This window comes from Lontra canadensis, unplaced genomic scaffold (genome assembly GCF_010015895.1).
Source record: "Lontra canadensis isolate GAN:19392208 unplaced genomic scaffold, GSC_riverotter_1.0 scaffold11, whole genome shotgun sequence".
Lineage (NCBI taxonomy): Eukaryota > Metazoa > Chordata > Mammalia > Carnivora > Mustelidae > Lontra > Lontra canadensis.
Window position 1 is genome coordinate 3,810,860 of NW_022631005.1, and position 17,342 is coordinate 3,828,201.

The 17,342-nt window shown below is 39.8% G+C and overlaps 1 protein-coding gene across 2 annotated transcripts in view; it reads right to left on the reverse strand.

Moving 5' to 3' along the window:
* The window catches only part of TTN (titin), a 269,891-nt gene that overhangs the window by 234,000 nt on the left and 18,549 nt on the right, over positions 1-17,342 (reverse strand). For both annotated transcript variants that reach the window (XM_032856015.1, XM_032856016.1), the window contains exons 14-33: positions 14,319-14,612; positions 14,091-14,213; positions 12,651-12,932; positions 12,322-12,387; positions 11,367-11,625; positions 11,098-11,158; positions 10,772-10,987; positions 9,705-9,847; positions 7,995-8,200; positions 7,222-7,455; positions 6,873-7,117; positions 5,694-5,965; positions 5,406-5,570; positions 5,142-5,310; positions 3,347-5,040; positions 2,921-3,202; positions 2,028-2,294; positions 1,657-1,929; positions 1,268-1,531; positions 919-1,179 (exon numbers count right to left, since the gene is read on the reverse strand). In XM_032856015.1, the coding sequence (XP_032711906.1) occupies positions 919-1,179; positions 1,268-1,531; positions 1,657-1,929; positions 2,028-2,294; positions 2,921-3,202; positions 3,347-5,040; positions 5,142-5,310; positions 5,406-5,570; positions 5,694-5,965; positions 6,873-7,117; positions 7,222-7,455; positions 7,995-8,200; positions 9,705-9,847; positions 10,772-10,987; positions 11,098-11,158; positions 11,367-11,625; positions 12,322-12,387; positions 12,651-12,932; positions 14,091-14,213; positions 14,319-14,612 (5,776 nt within the window). The remainder of the gene's footprint in view (positions 1-918; positions 1,180-1,267; positions 1,532-1,656; positions 1,930-2,027; positions 2,295-2,920; positions 3,203-3,346; positions 5,041-5,141; positions 5,311-5,405; positions 5,571-5,693; positions 5,966-6,872; positions 7,118-7,221; positions 7,456-7,994; positions 8,201-9,704; positions 9,848-10,771; positions 10,988-11,097; positions 11,159-11,366; positions 11,626-12,321; positions 12,388-12,650; positions 12,933-14,090; positions 14,214-14,318; positions 14,613-17,342) is intronic.

A 17,342-nucleotide genomic window follows, 5' to 3' on the forward strand; every position in this document is an offset into this window, starting at 1 on the left:
TTCCTTGTTTCCACACATTTAAAAATGTGACTTATATTAGACATGTCAAAGTGCAGGGCCTAAAGTTTTGTTTGAGAAGTATTTTTTCATGGTCAAAAATCTGAGGAAATATTATAATGTAATAACGTATAAGATAAAATGGGATACACAATTCCCGCATGGACTTTACAATTTAATCCCCATGTCATATCATACTCCTCAATAAATATATTGTAATGAACCAAGCACATTTATGATGACTTCTAGTTTTTTCTTGACAGTTGATTTCTGCTTTTGGTTTTTCATTTTAGAGCAAGGGATTTCTGCTGAATGAGAATGGTCTACTTCATCTCATAAGACAGAGATACACAGATACACTGACTTACATTTTAAAATGTTCATTGGATTCATAAAACAAATATGAAGGGAACAAAGGAAACAAAAGTTAAAGAAACAAGAGTGATTTAAAAAAAAAAAAGAAATACACCTTAGAGTAGGAAAGTTTAAACAAAGCTCAGTTCAACCACTGCTTATTAATCACCTATCATGTACAATATGTTGGAGAACACAGAGAAGAATGAAGCATTTCCAGATCTGAGGGCTTGCACTCTTGTGTGAGAAGAAGAAATGGGGCAATAACACAAGTATGTACTAAGGGCCATGGAAGAGACACACGGAAAATAATCTGATAATTGGAGTAGTAAGAACTTACACAGATGGGAAAATGAAGGAAGGCTTCAAAGAAAATGGCAACTGAGGTAGGTCTGCCTAGGAGAACACGGTGGGGACAGTGTTGAGGGAACTACTGGCTTTGAGAACAGCACAAGCAGAGGCATGAAGTGAAAACTGATGGGAATTTGAAAGGGAATGGGCCACAATTTCTTAAATTAAAATGACTTCCCCACATAAGAAGTTAGATTGAATGATAAATATACCAACCTGCCACAGTAAGTTTTCCAGATGTCATATTTTCTCCAGCAAAAAATGTGTATTCTCCTTCATCATCTTTCATCATATTTAGAACTGTCAACTTATATATTTTTCCATGCGCTTCAATTTTATATTTAGAACTGGGTTTGATTTCCTTGCCCTTAAAATTCCACAAAACATCAATTCCTGAGTGGGATAGCTCAACTTCTAAGACGACATTTTGGGTTTCTGTACAGGTAAGGTCACGCAGACCTCTGATAATTTTAATTTCTGGGGGAAAAAATAATCACTTGGTTAATATCACACTGGGAAAATAGAAGGCTTAAGAAACTGATAACTTAAATGGAAGAATCCTTACTTTCCACAGAGAGATCACAGCTGGTTTCAACCCTCCCAACCATCAGCTTGTAAGGTCCTTCATCTGAAGCGTGGGTCCTGTTAATCACTAGTCGCTGCTTAGTGCCTTTGACAATGGCTTGTACGCGATCATCAGGCTTGATTTGTTCATCATTTAAGTACCATTTAACGGAAGTCACATCAGGGACTGAGACCTTACATTCGAGCACAGCCTTGGTGCCCTCAAGCACATTAACATCCTTTAGAGGAGTTATCACATCCACACCTGTAAAACCACACACATAAATAAAAGATTTATGAAAGTGGATTTTGCTTTACATGCCTGCTTATTAAAGTTTTCTACCCATTAACAGGGTACTCTACCCATAAAAATATGTAAGTTGCACTCACTGTAGACAGAGACACGCCCACTGGTTGACAGTCCAAGGGATGGAATGGTGAAGGAGTAATTTCCAGCATCCTCCTTAGTCATGTCTTCAATGAGCAGCATATGGGACTGTTTGTCTATCACAATGTGAACTCTGTCACTGGGCTGCACTTCTTGGCCATCTTTCATCCAGACACCCTCCACGTTCTCCAAGGAGACCTTCACTTCAAGCTGGACAATGTCACCTTCACAGACTTTTTGATCACTAAGTCCTTGTAGGATAGCAATGGGGCGGGCTGTGAAATACAGGGAGAAAAAAGAACTTTATGGTCATTTCTTTATCAATAAGCCATGATGATATTCATTGCAGACCAAAAGGAACAGGCAGACTTACGTCTCATCTTTAGTTTACAGGTTGTCTTTTTCCCATCGACAACAAAGCTGTATTCTCCCTGGTCCTCTTTGGTCACATCCTTAACTGTGAGATTCTGACGTCCACGGCGAGATGTAATTGTGTATTTGCCATTGGACTTCAGCTCCACACCATTATGATACCATTTGCCTTCTATATTTTCTGGGGATATAACGCACTCTAACTCTCCCGAAAATGATTCTGGAACTTCTATGTCCTGAAGTTCTTTCACAAATTCAACAACTGCACCTGAGGCATAAGATAAAGAGAAGTTACTTCCTCTGGAGAGGTACACATCTAGACTTAAGGTAGAAAAAATTCCTTGTAAATCTCTTAAGTCTCCCATGCTATCAGGAGTATTCCTAATAGCAACCTGTCGATGGACTGAGAAATAAATTTTTAATAAAAAGAAGTTATTTTGATATTTAAATCATTTATTTATTTTAAAGATTTTATTCATTTGAGAGAAAGAGAGAGAGTAGGGGGGTGAGGAGCAAAGGGAGAGGGAGAAGCAGTCTCCCCACTGAACAGGGATCCCAAAGTGGGGCTCAATCCCAGGACCCTGGGATCATGACCTGAGCCGAGGGCAAATGCTTAACTGACTAGGCCACCCGGTGCTCCTAAATTATTTTTTAAAGCACAGAATTTTATTTCAATATAAAATTTTTAAAACAAGACATAAAAATAACCTTGATTTTTAAAAATCCAAATTGTCAATATTTTAATTGCTAGTATAAATTTAGAAATCTTGCTCTGCAGCTTATATCCAATTCCCAAATAATTCATTTTATGAAAGGAAAACTGCAAAGCTAATTTTATCACATACTAATGGTGACTTTAAAACTGAAATAAATAGTGAGATTATTATTTACTACCTTCGACAATAAGTTTTGCTGTTGTTTTTACATTTTCATCTTCTACGAGTACACAGCTATAGTCTTCAGCATCAGATGCGTCAATTGTCAGTACGGAGAGGAAGTGAACCTTTCTGTCAGAGTGCATCCTATATTTATCTCCCGTATGAACCTCCACACCATCTTTATACCACTTCACTTTGACAAATGGCTCTGAAGTTTCACATTCAAAGGTTGCCATGGTGTCTTTTTCCTTAGCAACAACATCTTGTAATTCCTGTGTGAAAATGATCGATTGCTTGGCTATAAGGAAAGGGGGGAGAAAAAGACATTGTATTAAATTAAATTCACAATTTGAATAATGGGAAAAGAAAAGAAAAGAAATACGCTAATGGATAGTCACGGATAAATAGAGACAGATCCATCAAACCGAAGACTTCAAATTACCTTGGACAAGTAAGAATGCATGGCTTGAGGTTTCCCCGGCTATGTTGATGGCTTTCACCATGATGCTGGCAGAGTCCTCGGCAGTCACATCTCTTATGACCAGTTCACAAACATTGTCCTCAGGCCAGTACCAGTAGATTCGGTCAGAGCGTTCGATCTTTACCCCATTTTTGTACCATTCACATTCAGGGTCTGGTTTTCCCACCACTCTGACCCGGAAGTGTGCATCAGATCCTTGGCCCACTGTTTGGCTTTGGATTCTTTCAAAGATTTTAGGAGCCTCCATACTAGGACTCAGTTCAATTTTATCAGGCTTAAACGTTGGAATAGTGATCTTGCCTTCTTCAGCAAGGGCTTTCTTCTCCTCTTCAGTTAATTCTTTGGTCCAGTGGAGAAGCTCATCTTTTGTCTTCCTTAGGAGCTCTTCATAGGATTCATCCTTCTTACGAGACTTGAGCTCCACAGCAGTAATGGCTTCGTAATATCCCTCCTCCGTTCTGCGCTTGAATTTACTGCGCAGCTCTTCAGACTCTTCAGATACTTTTTCATGGGTAATTCTTTCAGCCCTTTTCAACTTCACAACTTCCTTGGCGTCAGTGGTATCAACAGGTCTATCTACTTTCTGTACTTCAAACTGAAGTTTTCCAGGTTCATGTATGTGAAACTCGGGCTTTGGTTCAGGGGCTCGCCTGAGGACAGACCTAAAATCTTCCCTCTGTTGGATCTCAAGTTTCACTTTATGCTCTATCACACCTTCGGGATTTTCTGCAGTGACCTTGACTTCCCCTGTGTCATAGGATTTGCAGTCCACGATGTCCAAATAGTGAATGCCATCATAGCGAACTCTGAACCTTTTGCTTTTGCGGATCAGCTGTCCATTGAGGTACCAGTTGACTTTGGGTTGAGGGTAACCTGTCACTCGGCAACGGAACCTAGCGGTCTCCCCTTCGAGTACTCTTACTGGCTCTGGGAATAAGACGATGTCTGGCTTTTGCTTCTCTTTTTGATCTGTTGTTACACCTGTAAGTGCACCTTCGTGAGCCATCCTCTCTAATTCTTCAATTCTCTGTAAGCCTTTCCTCCCCTCAGGCAACTGAGATTCTTCCACGAGACTTTTTTCATCTTTAACAATAAGTGTGGCAGATGTGTGATCTGTTCCATATTTGTTAGTAGCTCTGCAAGTAATGATGCCACTGTCTCTGGAATATGCAACTCCATAATCAAGGCTGCAATACCCAAACTCATTGATCATACGGAGCCTGTTGGCTGCTTCAAGTGGCTTTCCATCATGGAGCCATTCCACCACCATCGTTGGGTCACCAATTGGTGTTAGCCTACACTCGAAGTGGGCAGGCCCAAAGCGCTTGAGTCTTAAGGAAGTGAGTTTTTTCTTGAAAAATGGTTTCTGTTGTTTCTCTTTATCATAGAGGTCACCCTCTTCCCATTGCTCCTGACCATATCGCAGATGGAGGGGCTCCAGTTCTGGGGCTGCAATCTCCTTTGCTCTGTAGGTCCCTCGTGGGATGATTAATTTTCTCTCTGGTTCAGGCTCTGCAAACTCAACTTCAACGTTCACTTTGCATCTTGTAGTGTCTCGGCCAGCCTTATTAATAGCAGTTGCAGTATACCAGGCAGAATCCTGGCTGACAGTGGAATCAATTTTAAGGGCAGCTTCTCCCTTGGTTCCTTCAATTCTAGAAAAAGTGAAAAAAAATCAATACAGGAATAGTTATTGCTTCCTTGGTTATTGGATTTGTATAATGAGCTTAGTTTTATTATTTTCAAGCAAACTTACCTGATTTTTGGATATTTATGAGGTACAATGATGTCACTGTTTTTCAGCCATACAATATCAGGGTTGGGATTACCCGTAGCTCTGACTTTCATTTCAAGTCGAGAACCTTCCTTTATATTGAGGTTTTTTAGTTTTTCTACGAACATTGGTTTTACCTGATGTTCCACAGCTGGAAGAAAAAGGTTTTGATTCAGAGTGAGTTAGGACTGAAATACTTGTTTAAAGCCCAAGTGATAAGGTAGTTTCTTTTTTAAGAGCAAATACCTTCCACAGTTAAAATCACTGAAATCGAAGATTTTCCTGCCCTGTTTTGGGCAATGACAGTCCATTCACCAGAATCACTGGGCATTGCAGGGACAATAATCAGTGATTGGGTACCATCTTCTTTAATGACTACTTTGTGGGTATAATCATTGACAATTTGCTGGCCTATAAAAAAATTAAGTAAAAAAGAAAACATGTATTAGAAATAATTGCTTTGAAAGTGTTGTAGACACATATAAACTTAATTTTGTGTTTAATGACTTGTAAGTAAAAACTTATCATACATACCATCATGAAACCAGAAGGTCTCTGGCATAGGTCTACCAACGACCTTTAAGTCAAATCTGGCTGTTTGCCCTTCTAAACATTTGAAAGAAGCAGGCTTTAACACAAAGACTGGCTTATACAGTCTCTCAAGTTGTGACTCATCTGTTTCCTCTAGCCTACGTCCAGGGGACATCCTTGCAGGGGACATCCGTGCGGGGGACATCCGTGCAGGGGACATCCGTGCAGGAGACATGCGTATAGGAGATCTACTCACTGAACGTGGAGAGATAGATCTGAAAAACCAAGGCAAAACAGAGTATTTGCATGAGGCATAGAGAAAACCCAGCAAAATAAACAAACCTCTTTCTTAACATCATTTTAGAATTGGCTTCATGCACATATTGGATGGCACTTCAAAATCACCGGGATTCAAAACAGAATGAATACGTAATTATTGCCCCCAAATCTATGTTTTTCATATACCCTCCATTCCAGTCAGTAGTTCTTCAACATAGCCAGGTACCCAGCCTTAAAAATCTTGGAACAATTTTTAATAGTCTTTCCATCACCACCTGCCTTTAATTAGTCACCAACCCTTCTGATTCGACTGCCGAAACATCTCAATAAATATTGGTTGGTTAAATAAACCAATGAATACATTTATAGAAAAAGAGAAATAGAATTTTTTATCTAAGCAAAGGGAAAACATAGAAATTATATTTGAGAAAAGCCTAAACCCTATCTATACATTGCAACCAGACGGGCTTGGATTGGATTTCAAGTGTTGGCACCACCACCTACAGGCTGGGTGAATGAAGACAATTTTCGTAGGCTCCCAGAGATCAAGTGCTCCCACTTCCAAAGCATTAATAATACCTACATAGAAGGGTTGTTTTCTAAAGAAGGGATAACATATGTAAAATTAGGTGTTAAAGAAACCTTGGTAGTTTTCATTACATTAGTTACAGCACTGGCAAAATGAATAGCATGCCACTCCAAGGAAAATGCTTTGTTCACCTTACACAGGGGTAAGAAATAAAAATGCTTGGCAATTATCTGTATGGCTAATGGCAAGTTTCTGTGCTTCTCAGCCTTTTTTTTTTTTTTTTTTGCCCCTTATACAATAGCAGTTTGTTACTGGGATATTTGGTTTTTTAAACAATTTAAATCTTCATCAACCCAAATTATTCCGAGTCTTACCTGATTCTGCTCACTGGTTCTGGTGTGGGTATGTAAGTCGGAGCACCAAGAGGCGCAGCAGGCTCTACATACAATTTCCCTGAGCAAATTGCGTTTCCTTTCATATTGCTGGCAAATGCAGTATAGATGCCTTCATCTTCTGGAAGAACAACAGGTATGCGTAGACTAGCTCTGCCATCTTGCAGAAAGTCCATTTGGTATCTCTCTCCATGCTTGATGCGTTTGCCATCTTTGTACCATGCAATCTGCAAAAAATATCATGCATATTTGAAAAAAATTTAGATAAAATAGTTACTGTAATTGATTTGTATCTTTATTGTAACCTGGAGACCTGATGTTTATATTTTACCTTGGGTAATGGATAGCCAGACATCTTGCAATGAAAAGTAACACCCATCCCCTCAAGAATTCTATAATTCTTTATTCTTAAGTCAAATCCTGCTTCAACAGCTTCGGATTCTGAGATGTCAACTGCCATCTTTTCTTCTCCATCTTCTTCAAGAAGTTCTTCTAACGTGGTCTTTATTATTCTGTATTCAATTTCTTTGATAAGCCTCTCTTCGAAGGAAGAGATATGGAATTCCTATATAGTAAAAAAAAAAAATGACAGTTTGTTAAAAAATATATATCCTCACGGAAGGAAATAATCTTTAAGACTGTTAGTTTTAGAGATAAGGATTGATTTAAGTTTTTGACTGGGAGAAAAATCTAGAAGGCTGTTTGTTTTTGTTAAGAATTAGACGAGTCACTGTTTTGTTTTTTAATCTGCATTATCATCACCTTTGTCAGTTCGTGCTGTGGCATCTTGGGTCAATGACAGCCTAAGGGCACGGGTTATGTTTGGAATGTCCATCCTGCAGATGAAAGGATCTGGGCAATAGTGCACTTGGTTGTTCTAATATTTGTCTTTTCCTACATATATGGAATCCCTATTTCTAAAGCCATGTTGTGCAACATGTCATGAAGATTAAGGAAAATCATCAATAGTGAATCTAGACCCACTAAGCATAGTTTAACCCTGACCCCATCCCAGGAAAAGGAAAAAATCAAAAAGAGGGACATTGTGGGTGGTAATTTCATAACTTATGAAATGATTTACTTGGTGATTATTGTTCTACTCACCTGTTCTTCTACAAAAGTTCTGACCATTACAGTATCTTTGGCCATTTTTTTCCTAATTAAGGCCTGTTCTTTTTCATACTCTTTCTCATAGTCAGAGTATAAGAAACCAGGTGCTACTTCCCCAACTTTAGGTTCTTGCACAAATGCAGTCATTTGTGTTTGGTAAAGCATTTCTTGCTGGGACTTCATCAGTGACTCATACTCAGCTAGAAGTTAAGAACATAAGTTATTTTTTTTAAAAAGTTTTTATTTAAATTCCAGTCATTAATATACAGTGTGATATTAGTTTCAAGTGTACAACAGAGTGATTCAACACTTGCATACATCACCCAGGGCTCAGCACAAATGCACTCCTTAATCCCCATCACCTGTGTCACTCCCCGCGCCGACCCGCCACTTATCTCCCTTTTGGTAACTTTCAGTTCACTTTCTATAATTAAGAGTCTCCTTTTTGGTTTGTCTCTTTCTGTCTCTTTTTTCCCCCCTTTGCTTGTTTGTTTTAGGAACATAAGTTAATTTTAGTATTTCTACAAAAAAGTATTCATGCCACTTCATTCAGGCAAGCCCTACACTAGGAAAAATTGATAGCCAAAAGCTGAATTTCCCAAAGTTTACCATCAAAGTGCTCAGTCTATATTAAATGAATTCTCAAGCCAAATTTTTATTTACAAGTCAAAGCAGCTGCTACTATCGTAGAAAGAACTTTACATTACTGGTTAGTTCTTTAGGATCTAGCCTAGTGCTCTTCCTAATTTACTGTGTGGTTTTTGGCAATTCATTTATCTCCCTGGGTCTTGAGTGTTTTATCTGCTAAGTAAGGATAATAACTTTCTCTAAGCGGTGTTGTGCAGATCAAATGAGACAGAACCTGGAATGTCCACTATAATGTGAGCAATTAAGCAAAAGTAAATGTGACCCATAGATACATTTTGTTTGGCCTGAATGTCATTATACTTTTTGTCAAATTATTTTGAATACTGAAAATCTTGATTTTCAGGTTCTTCTTCTTCTTTTTTTAAGATTTATGCATTTATTTTAAAAAGAGAGAGAGAGCACGCGAGAGAGCAAGCAAGCATGCACGTGTGTATACCAGCAGGGGGAGGGGAAGAGGAAGAGGGAGAGAACCTCAGGCAGACTCTCTACTGAGCGTGGAGCCTAATGCAGGGCTCAATCTCATGACCCTGAGATGTGACCTAAGCTGAAACCAAGAGTTAGATGCCCAACCGACTGAGCCACCACGGTGCCCTTCCAGGTTTCCTTTAAAACTTCAGAAACTCTAGGAACACTGAGCCTGGCATGTGTGTGCCTGGCAACAACACAGTGGGAGTGGGCAGCTACTGTGACCTTAAGGCAGGGCTCAGGCTCTCCAGTTTGCCACTATCTTCATGGGACTCACTAGTATTATCTGCCTGGATCTGGAAGGCAACTGGAATTGGAATCCCTGCATCTTCAAAATATACCTAGAAATGAATGCAACAAATAGAAACTGGTGCTAGAACCTTGAAGTTTAACACCAGTATGGCTTTTGGGGCCATGTGGTCTAAAATATTTCCTACACAGCTGAGGCCAAGGGAAGGTAGCAATGGAGACAGAGCTGGGATATCAGAACTGGGATGTTTTAACAGGCCTCTTGGCAAACACACAGCACTCCTCCTTCCTGGCATTTCCTTTCCTATCATGCACCCAGAAACTACTCAGAGCTGCCTTTACCTTCTTCAAGCAGGGAGGCAGATGCAGAAGTCTCGCCATGCTTATTACGAATGACAATAGTGTATTCTCCAGCATCATCGGCAAAGGTCATTGAAATCACCAGTCTGCACTCCCCAGTTTGCTTGTTGTAGCTCACTTTGTATCTTTATGGAAATGAACACACATAAAATTCAGTCACCAAAAACCCTACGTGAGGAAACAAGCCCTCATGAGGATCTGTGACACAAAATGCAATGACCTTAAACATGTGACTAAGCTCCATGTAAAACAGAAGATTGCTGAGAATTGAGGAAAATGCATGGACATGAGCAATAAGAGTCAAACAACTTAAAATTTTTGCTTTAAATAAGGTTCATATATTCTTTGAAATAAATAACAGAATATAATACTACTAGAACCAACCATATGAAAAGGGCTTCGGTGTTTATGTTAGCAAATGATAGGTCATGTAAACACTTAGGTATTTCTCTTTGTTCATTATTTTGCTCTCTGTTTCATGTGGAGATCAAATGAATAATCAAAACAATAAATTCCTTTGAATATTTCAACATGAAGCCTCGGGTATACTATATTTTTTCTTACTAAGATAAAAGAATTAGATTTTTTCATTTGTCGTAAGTTGTAGGAAATTCAAAGCTAGATTTTACATTCATTTACAGCTAATTTATTAGCATAAGTGTTCATCATGTATAACTAAGTTTCTTCTTCATTACATGACCCTTGTTTTTTTATCTTTTAGTCACTTAATTATTATGCATTTTTATTGAGTCCTGTCTTAGATGGTTTCTGGAAGAATAAATGTGTGTAAAATTCCACATTTTCTCTATTCACTAGCTCTATACATGTATCAAACAAGAATACAGAAAAAAATATATCTTTATATACTTATGTCACAAAGCTTTGTTTCTCAATAAGACTTTGTGCAAAAGTATAAAAATACCTCAAAATATACTCTGAAGTTTCCATAATGAAAAAGCCTACATTGTGGGGGGAAGTCTGTTTCTCTGTAGGCTTCATATACATAACATACAAATCACAGATAACTCATCTGTCAGCCATCAAAATACCTGTATCCCGTAGTAAGAGGAACACCAGATTTTTTCCAGTAGACGTGAGGCTTTGGATTGCCGCCAACCTGACATTCAAACACAATGCTGCCACCTTCCACCAGTTTCTGGACCACTGGTTTTGTAATGAAGAAAGGAGCAGCAGGCTCTCCGGGCCCTGCCTGTTCCTCTGTGATGCTAGTATCCGTCATCATCACATCTCTGGACTCTACGAAGCTGGAAAGAGAATTCCCTCCATATTAGCTTCTGCAGTTGCAATGCGCCAATACCAAAGGGACTGAAAAAAATCAAAACTGTACTAGAACAAAAGCAGAAGTATGTTTTACCGTTTCTCTTCCGTGGTCAATTTCTCAGTCACGGTTGTTTCCTTTTCAAACTCTTCTGATGCTAGAATAAGACAGAAGTTTCTCATTTAAGTCGGGTATTGAGTCCATTTTGTCAGTGACTTCTGCTTAGTGTGACAGCTAAGCCGACCCTCTAATGGACCCCCAGTTCCCCAAGGGGCCATCATTATGAGGCATGCAGAAACTGCTCTGTGGAAGGTGTTGGCTGAAGGCAATGGCGTGTTTAGAGGGCGGTGAGAGTGTGCACCAACCTTGCACAGCTAGATAGCAGGATGTACTGACAGTCCCAGCCTCATTCACAGCACTGCAGGTAAATCGTCCGCTGTCTTCTGCAAAGGCTTCGCGAATCATAAGACGGGCAATTCCACTCTGGAAGGTTATCTGGAAATCTATGGAACTTTCTATCTGGTAGTCTTCCCTGTACCATGTCACTTTTGGGGATGGGTACCCAGAGATGTGGCACTCCAAGGTGACGGATTCACCTTCTATAACCGTCACATTTTTTAAGCCCTGAAGAGAGAAGGAAAAGGAAATACCGGTAAGGCGTGCATAGTCATTAAGTCATTAATCATCTCTATGAGTTATGACAAGTGGAAGGATTTGAACTTGCACATTCTCATGGCCATAAAATGGTTTTTTTTTTAAAGGTCAAGACTCTAGAAATATTAGCAAAGAAACTCCCTTGGAAACTGAGTACACCTAACTTGAAATAAACGTCAGGTGTTGCCAGGTTTGTAAGGAAGAACGGGATCAACACCATATAATGGGGCAACTCTGTACCCTCTGTTATTCTCACATATTTAAACAAAGCAAATGCGGCCACTTCAATAACACTTTTCCTGCTATTCACAATCAGAAGTACTCTCTCCTTCCTCTGATAAAAGAAGGTGCTTTTCACCTGCTATATTATGCTTGTCAACTTCTATATGTATCCTTTTCTCTGATACTAAGGCTAAGATATCAAACAGGGCTGGATTGGTCTGCATATCTTCATAACTCTCCCAATAAAGCCTTATACCTCACAGAAACCCATTTAGTCTGCTGATTATGTGACTGACAATTGCCAAACAGAATTCCTCTTTTTCTTGCCAAATAGTGTATTGTCTTACAACTAGCCTTTGTGAACTCACTAAGACCATTCCGAGAAGCTAATCTTTGCATATGTTAAAAGTATCAGACCACACACGCATCAACTTCATTACTCACCGAGACCAAGGTTGGTGGGGTAACCGGGATTTCAACAGGTGCAGGCACTCTTGCTACTTCTGTCACCTATAAATTTTACAAAGGACGTTACAAAATGCCCAAGAAATAGGGGGCAAACTCATCAAGTCCTAGCACATGCAAAATTGCAAACACAATTTGAGACAAAGGAGCTCTGACCTACACCAGACTCAAAAGAATTACGTCTGAACATGGCAAAGGAGAAAGGGAGGGTGCCCGGCCGAGGGTGCCCGGCTGAGTACCCCAGTGGCACAAACAGACCCCACTCCATAGCAATGGCTCAAGAAATGGCATGCAATCCAGGGACTGACCTTGGTTTCCCGCTCGTGTAAGACTTTGAAGTGTTCTTCATGGACTGTGCCACCAGTGATGCTCACCCCTACCTCCTTCTTCACTTCGATGCCAGCTTGACTCTTGTAAGTGTCTGGCACATCGGTGAAGGGGAACTGAGGGGAGGGGGTAGGTTCGGCTTTCACTCTAGCCTCAGCAGGCTTCACAGTTGGCGCCTTCACTGACTTGGTGATCTTCTGAGCAGAAGGCGTGGCCGACAACTCTTTCTGTAATGTGGCGATAGCACTACCAGCTATCGATGCCTGAATGGAAAAGGAGCAATCCATGTCAGGATTCAGAGAGCAAATGGCCACCATCCCTCATTCTGCCGGCGGGGGGTGGTGAGTCTGTGGTCTATACAGTCTTTCAATGCTCTCACTATTGCTCTTCTGATCAATGAAAAGGCAGTTAGAGATAAGCCTCTTATAAAGCTCATCATCATTCCTGCCAATCTGTAAAATACATTTGGAAAATATCTTTCAAGGGTTGTATTTAGAGCCCCTTATTTCATGCTCCTTATAAAGGGATGGAGGGTCTTCTAAAGCTCAGTGGTGAATTTCCACTTAACCGCCCTAACAATACCACAGTGGGAAATTCAAAATCAGGAAATTACGAAAGTATTTGATGAATGCCTGAGAACTACATTAAGATAGCACTGTAAAGTTTCAGCCTCAAATCTGGGTGGCAGCTGAAAATGGAGACGTTCAGGAAAATATTTTGAAGGCTTTCTCACTCTTTTTATCCTATCACTTTCTATGGTTATTGGATTTCAGTAGTAACTTGGGGCTATTCCAATTATAGGTATTAAACGTACTGTACAATTCTCTGAAGGCACGTAAGATTTGTATTCCATGTCTTAGATGGGTATGAGAAAAACAGGGACTGATGTGAAGGGTTACTATGTGCTACCAACTTGCTAATGGTTTTATATGTACTAACTTGCTGCTGTTGACAGAGCTAGGACACTCATCCAAGGCTATGGTGACTCTGCCACCCAACCCAACTGCCACATACACTACCTCTCTGCATCTCATTATATTGAGTATATGAAAGCACGATTTTTCTGTGTCTGACTTTATTACTGATATACATTTATAGCCTGAAGCATCTCACAGCATAAGGGAAACTAAACCGTGCGACACACCATCTTTTTATAAATTGTGAAACAGAGAGAGAAGGCTGTACGGACTTGGGTCTTCTTTGAGGTGTATGGTAACCCCCTCTTTCTGCTCGATGCTCAGCCTGTTGGACAAGTTCTGGGAGCTAGATTGCAGGGGCTCCGGAGTCTAATGATCGTAAACAGACATCACCAGAGAGAGGTCCACGCTGGCCTACACCCCAAAGACCCTGTTTACGTCACGCATTAGGTACTTATTTCCTTCAAGCCAGACATTTCTGCGTCATGCTCTGTACCTTCTTACCTCATATCCATGTTCTGTCTTAGGGACAGAAATTTTTGAAACAGTAAAGTGAGGGCTTGCTGTGCGGGGGCGTTTATCCACATGGACTAATCTTTCAGTTGTGAGATCTGTAGTTTTCTTGATCTGCAAGGAAATGAGAATCCATGACAGCACGGTTTACCAGATGACCAGCACAGTTAGGCTCACTTTCCCACAGATAGGGTAAAGATCCAGTGGGTGTAGACCTACCTGTGATGAAATGTGCATTCCCATTTGTTCAGTAGTTGTGATATGAGTCTCAGAAGGAGCCTGGATCACCCTTGGCTTGACTGCTTTAGGGACAACGTGGGGTTCCGAGGCTGGACGCTGGGGATGTTCAGCTACCTTTGTGGCAGAAATGTGCTCCTTATAGCCAGACTCCACAGTGGTCTGCTGAGCATAGGATTCTTCAAGGTGCCTGGGCTCCCTGGGTTCTCTGACGCGGGCCTGGTCTACTGCAGCAACGACCGTCGCTACAGCTTCTGCCTTCTTCCCAACGTCCACCTGGAGACAAGGTTTCCAGAATTAATACACGGTAACGTCAAATTCAAGCCAGGACAGCTCCTCCAAGGACAGCCACTGAGAACAGACAAATGCCTGAAGGTGTGGTAGGGAGATGGCACCCGTGTTATATGGCTCTGTTAATGTCTCAAGGAATGTGGCGCACAGACGCATTAGGAACTTAATATCTCATTGATGATTATAATGTAATGGATACATTCTGTATATACCTGCTTAATTAGATGAGACATTAAATCACACACACACACACACACACACACACACAACACCACATGGGACAACACAGGACATATATAAAGGAGGAAGGAGATTTTGAGTTTTTCTAGGATTCTATCTGAGGCAGTTAATTAGCACTTGGGAAATTGGAACTCTGGGGCTGGTTATCTTCATTGATTCTTTTTATTATCCTGTCAATCACTTAGGTTAGTATTGCTGCAATGACAGCAATGATGAAAATGCACTCAAATCCCTCCTGTACCCATCCAGAAAAATCAGCTGCTACCGAGTTGTACAGTTGCATGCGAATCTGAGATAATGTGAAAGCTCATGAAACAATAGTGAGCATATTAATTTTCTTATGATTCCCTAGGGATACAAATTTTTAATCTATTAGGAAATATCTTCCTTAAAAAACTTGAACAAAGAGATTCTGATTAAAATGAAAGCGTTAATCATATTTGGATTCAAGAGAACAACCTTCTGCAGTGAGGTTCAATTTACTCTCATTATTACTGGGAGGTAAAGCGAAGAAAAAAAAAACCCCAGAAATGTTGTTTTCTCATTTCCATGAATCTGATTAACATAAATGAAAACAGTCTGCAAAGGTGTTTCTCTTTTAAAGAAAACAAACTGGCTGATGTGGCTTACAAATTAGGAGTCTATGCAATACTCAGAAATAGCATATCCTAAAAATCACTCCACTGTGTCTGTTGACGCTCTTTAAAACTAATGCTGGAGTATTTTATTAACGTCCAGTTTTCTTTTCTATGGCTGTGAATGAAATCAAGGTCTCATCTGAAAGGTCCTTCAAGGATGCTGCCTAGATATCTGCTAAAATTGTTCTTAGAATCATTTAGGATATAAATGAGGGTTTTTCTGCAATGAAATTGGGCCTTTAGGGATCATTGGCTTCAGTCAGTGCTTCTTTCCAGTAAGCCACAAACAATCTCATCTTCCCTGAAGGACTGCAAATGCCGATGTCACTTTACCCCTGCATCATAGGAGAAACTGTGAAATACACATGAGGCTTAGGTAAGTTAACTTTGGTCATCTGTTTTTCTTTTTTAAACTATCTAGGTCATTAGTTGATTTGAATTTTAGATATTTTAAAATGTTATCTATCTTTGACAGCTAACACAAATATATATATTTAACATCTCTCCTGTGTAATGTAGGCCAAAGATTCAAATGAGATACAATGTAAATGCAATCATTCTACAGAGGAAGTAATATGTATTAAGTATACATACACTTTCAACATGTATGTAAATACTGATACACCATTCTCTTTACATATAAATATGTTTATATGTATGTGTGTGTGTATACACTTAACATTTATGATTTTGCTCGTAGAGTGATTACATTACATTACATCTCACCTGACTCTTTCAACCGGTCTGTGAGATACTCAGGTTGCGTTTTAGTTTTATTTATTTTAAACGAGAAAACTTAGGCTCAAAGAAATCATTTGCCAACTAAAATGTACAAATATGCAAATATTGTTCCTCACTTAAAACTTCTACAAAGAAAAAGAATCTTAATTATGGGCAGGATACTTAACATTGGAGAAGCATCTATGTACTTTTCTCCTGAGTTATTACACATCGAGTTCATAGACATAAGCTGTTTGGTGGACAACCACAGGTGTGTCCTCTTTGCTGGTACCATTTTTCTTTTTTAGTAGACTCACATCTCTCCTAGTCTTGGAACCTAGACCAACAGGAAGAAGAACTGGAGCAGGAGACCTCAATTCAGACCAGTTAAATGCTGAGAACTAACTTAGGAAATGCAAAGGAAAGTGTTATTTAATCTGGCTTTTCACAATGAGAAACACTAACTGTTGCCCCAGAGGAGCTGGGCGGGGTTTAATCGTCTCTTATGCTTGGTGACCTCTTCGGCAATTACATGGAATGCTAGAGCACAACGACTCATGCGGCATGAAAAGTTATGGATGCCATGATGAAATGGGATGAAGCAGTGCTTTTCACCTCCACAGCATCAGTTTTCATCTCCTCCCGGAAAAGATGGATTTGTTCTTGCTTAATAGCAAATCCTTCGCTAGTCCTTGGCAGTGTGGCTGGTACAGTAGGTTTTGCTGTGGTAACTATTACTTTGGGTATAGATATTTTCTCAGTTTCCATTCTTAGCTAATTTTTAACAACAAAAATAAGAGTCAAATTGATGTGATTTGGAACAAACAGCAACAATTTAAATATAATCTCGGATGAAGTATGTTACATATTGGCACTCCTGTCACCAGTGAGATTTCTGAAAGGTTGACGTGCCATTCAGTATGAGACCTGATCTTGTCTCAGGCCTTAGGGGAAAAAAAAAACAACAAAAACCCCAAAGATGGAGGCATAGAAAACAACACTGAGAGAAATACAGACAGGACTCAGCCATGACACTAAAGGGATTTAGTTGGAAATTTCCAAATACTATATTGACAATAAGGAATAAAAGTAGGGAAATAGCTTATTTGGGGTAAAT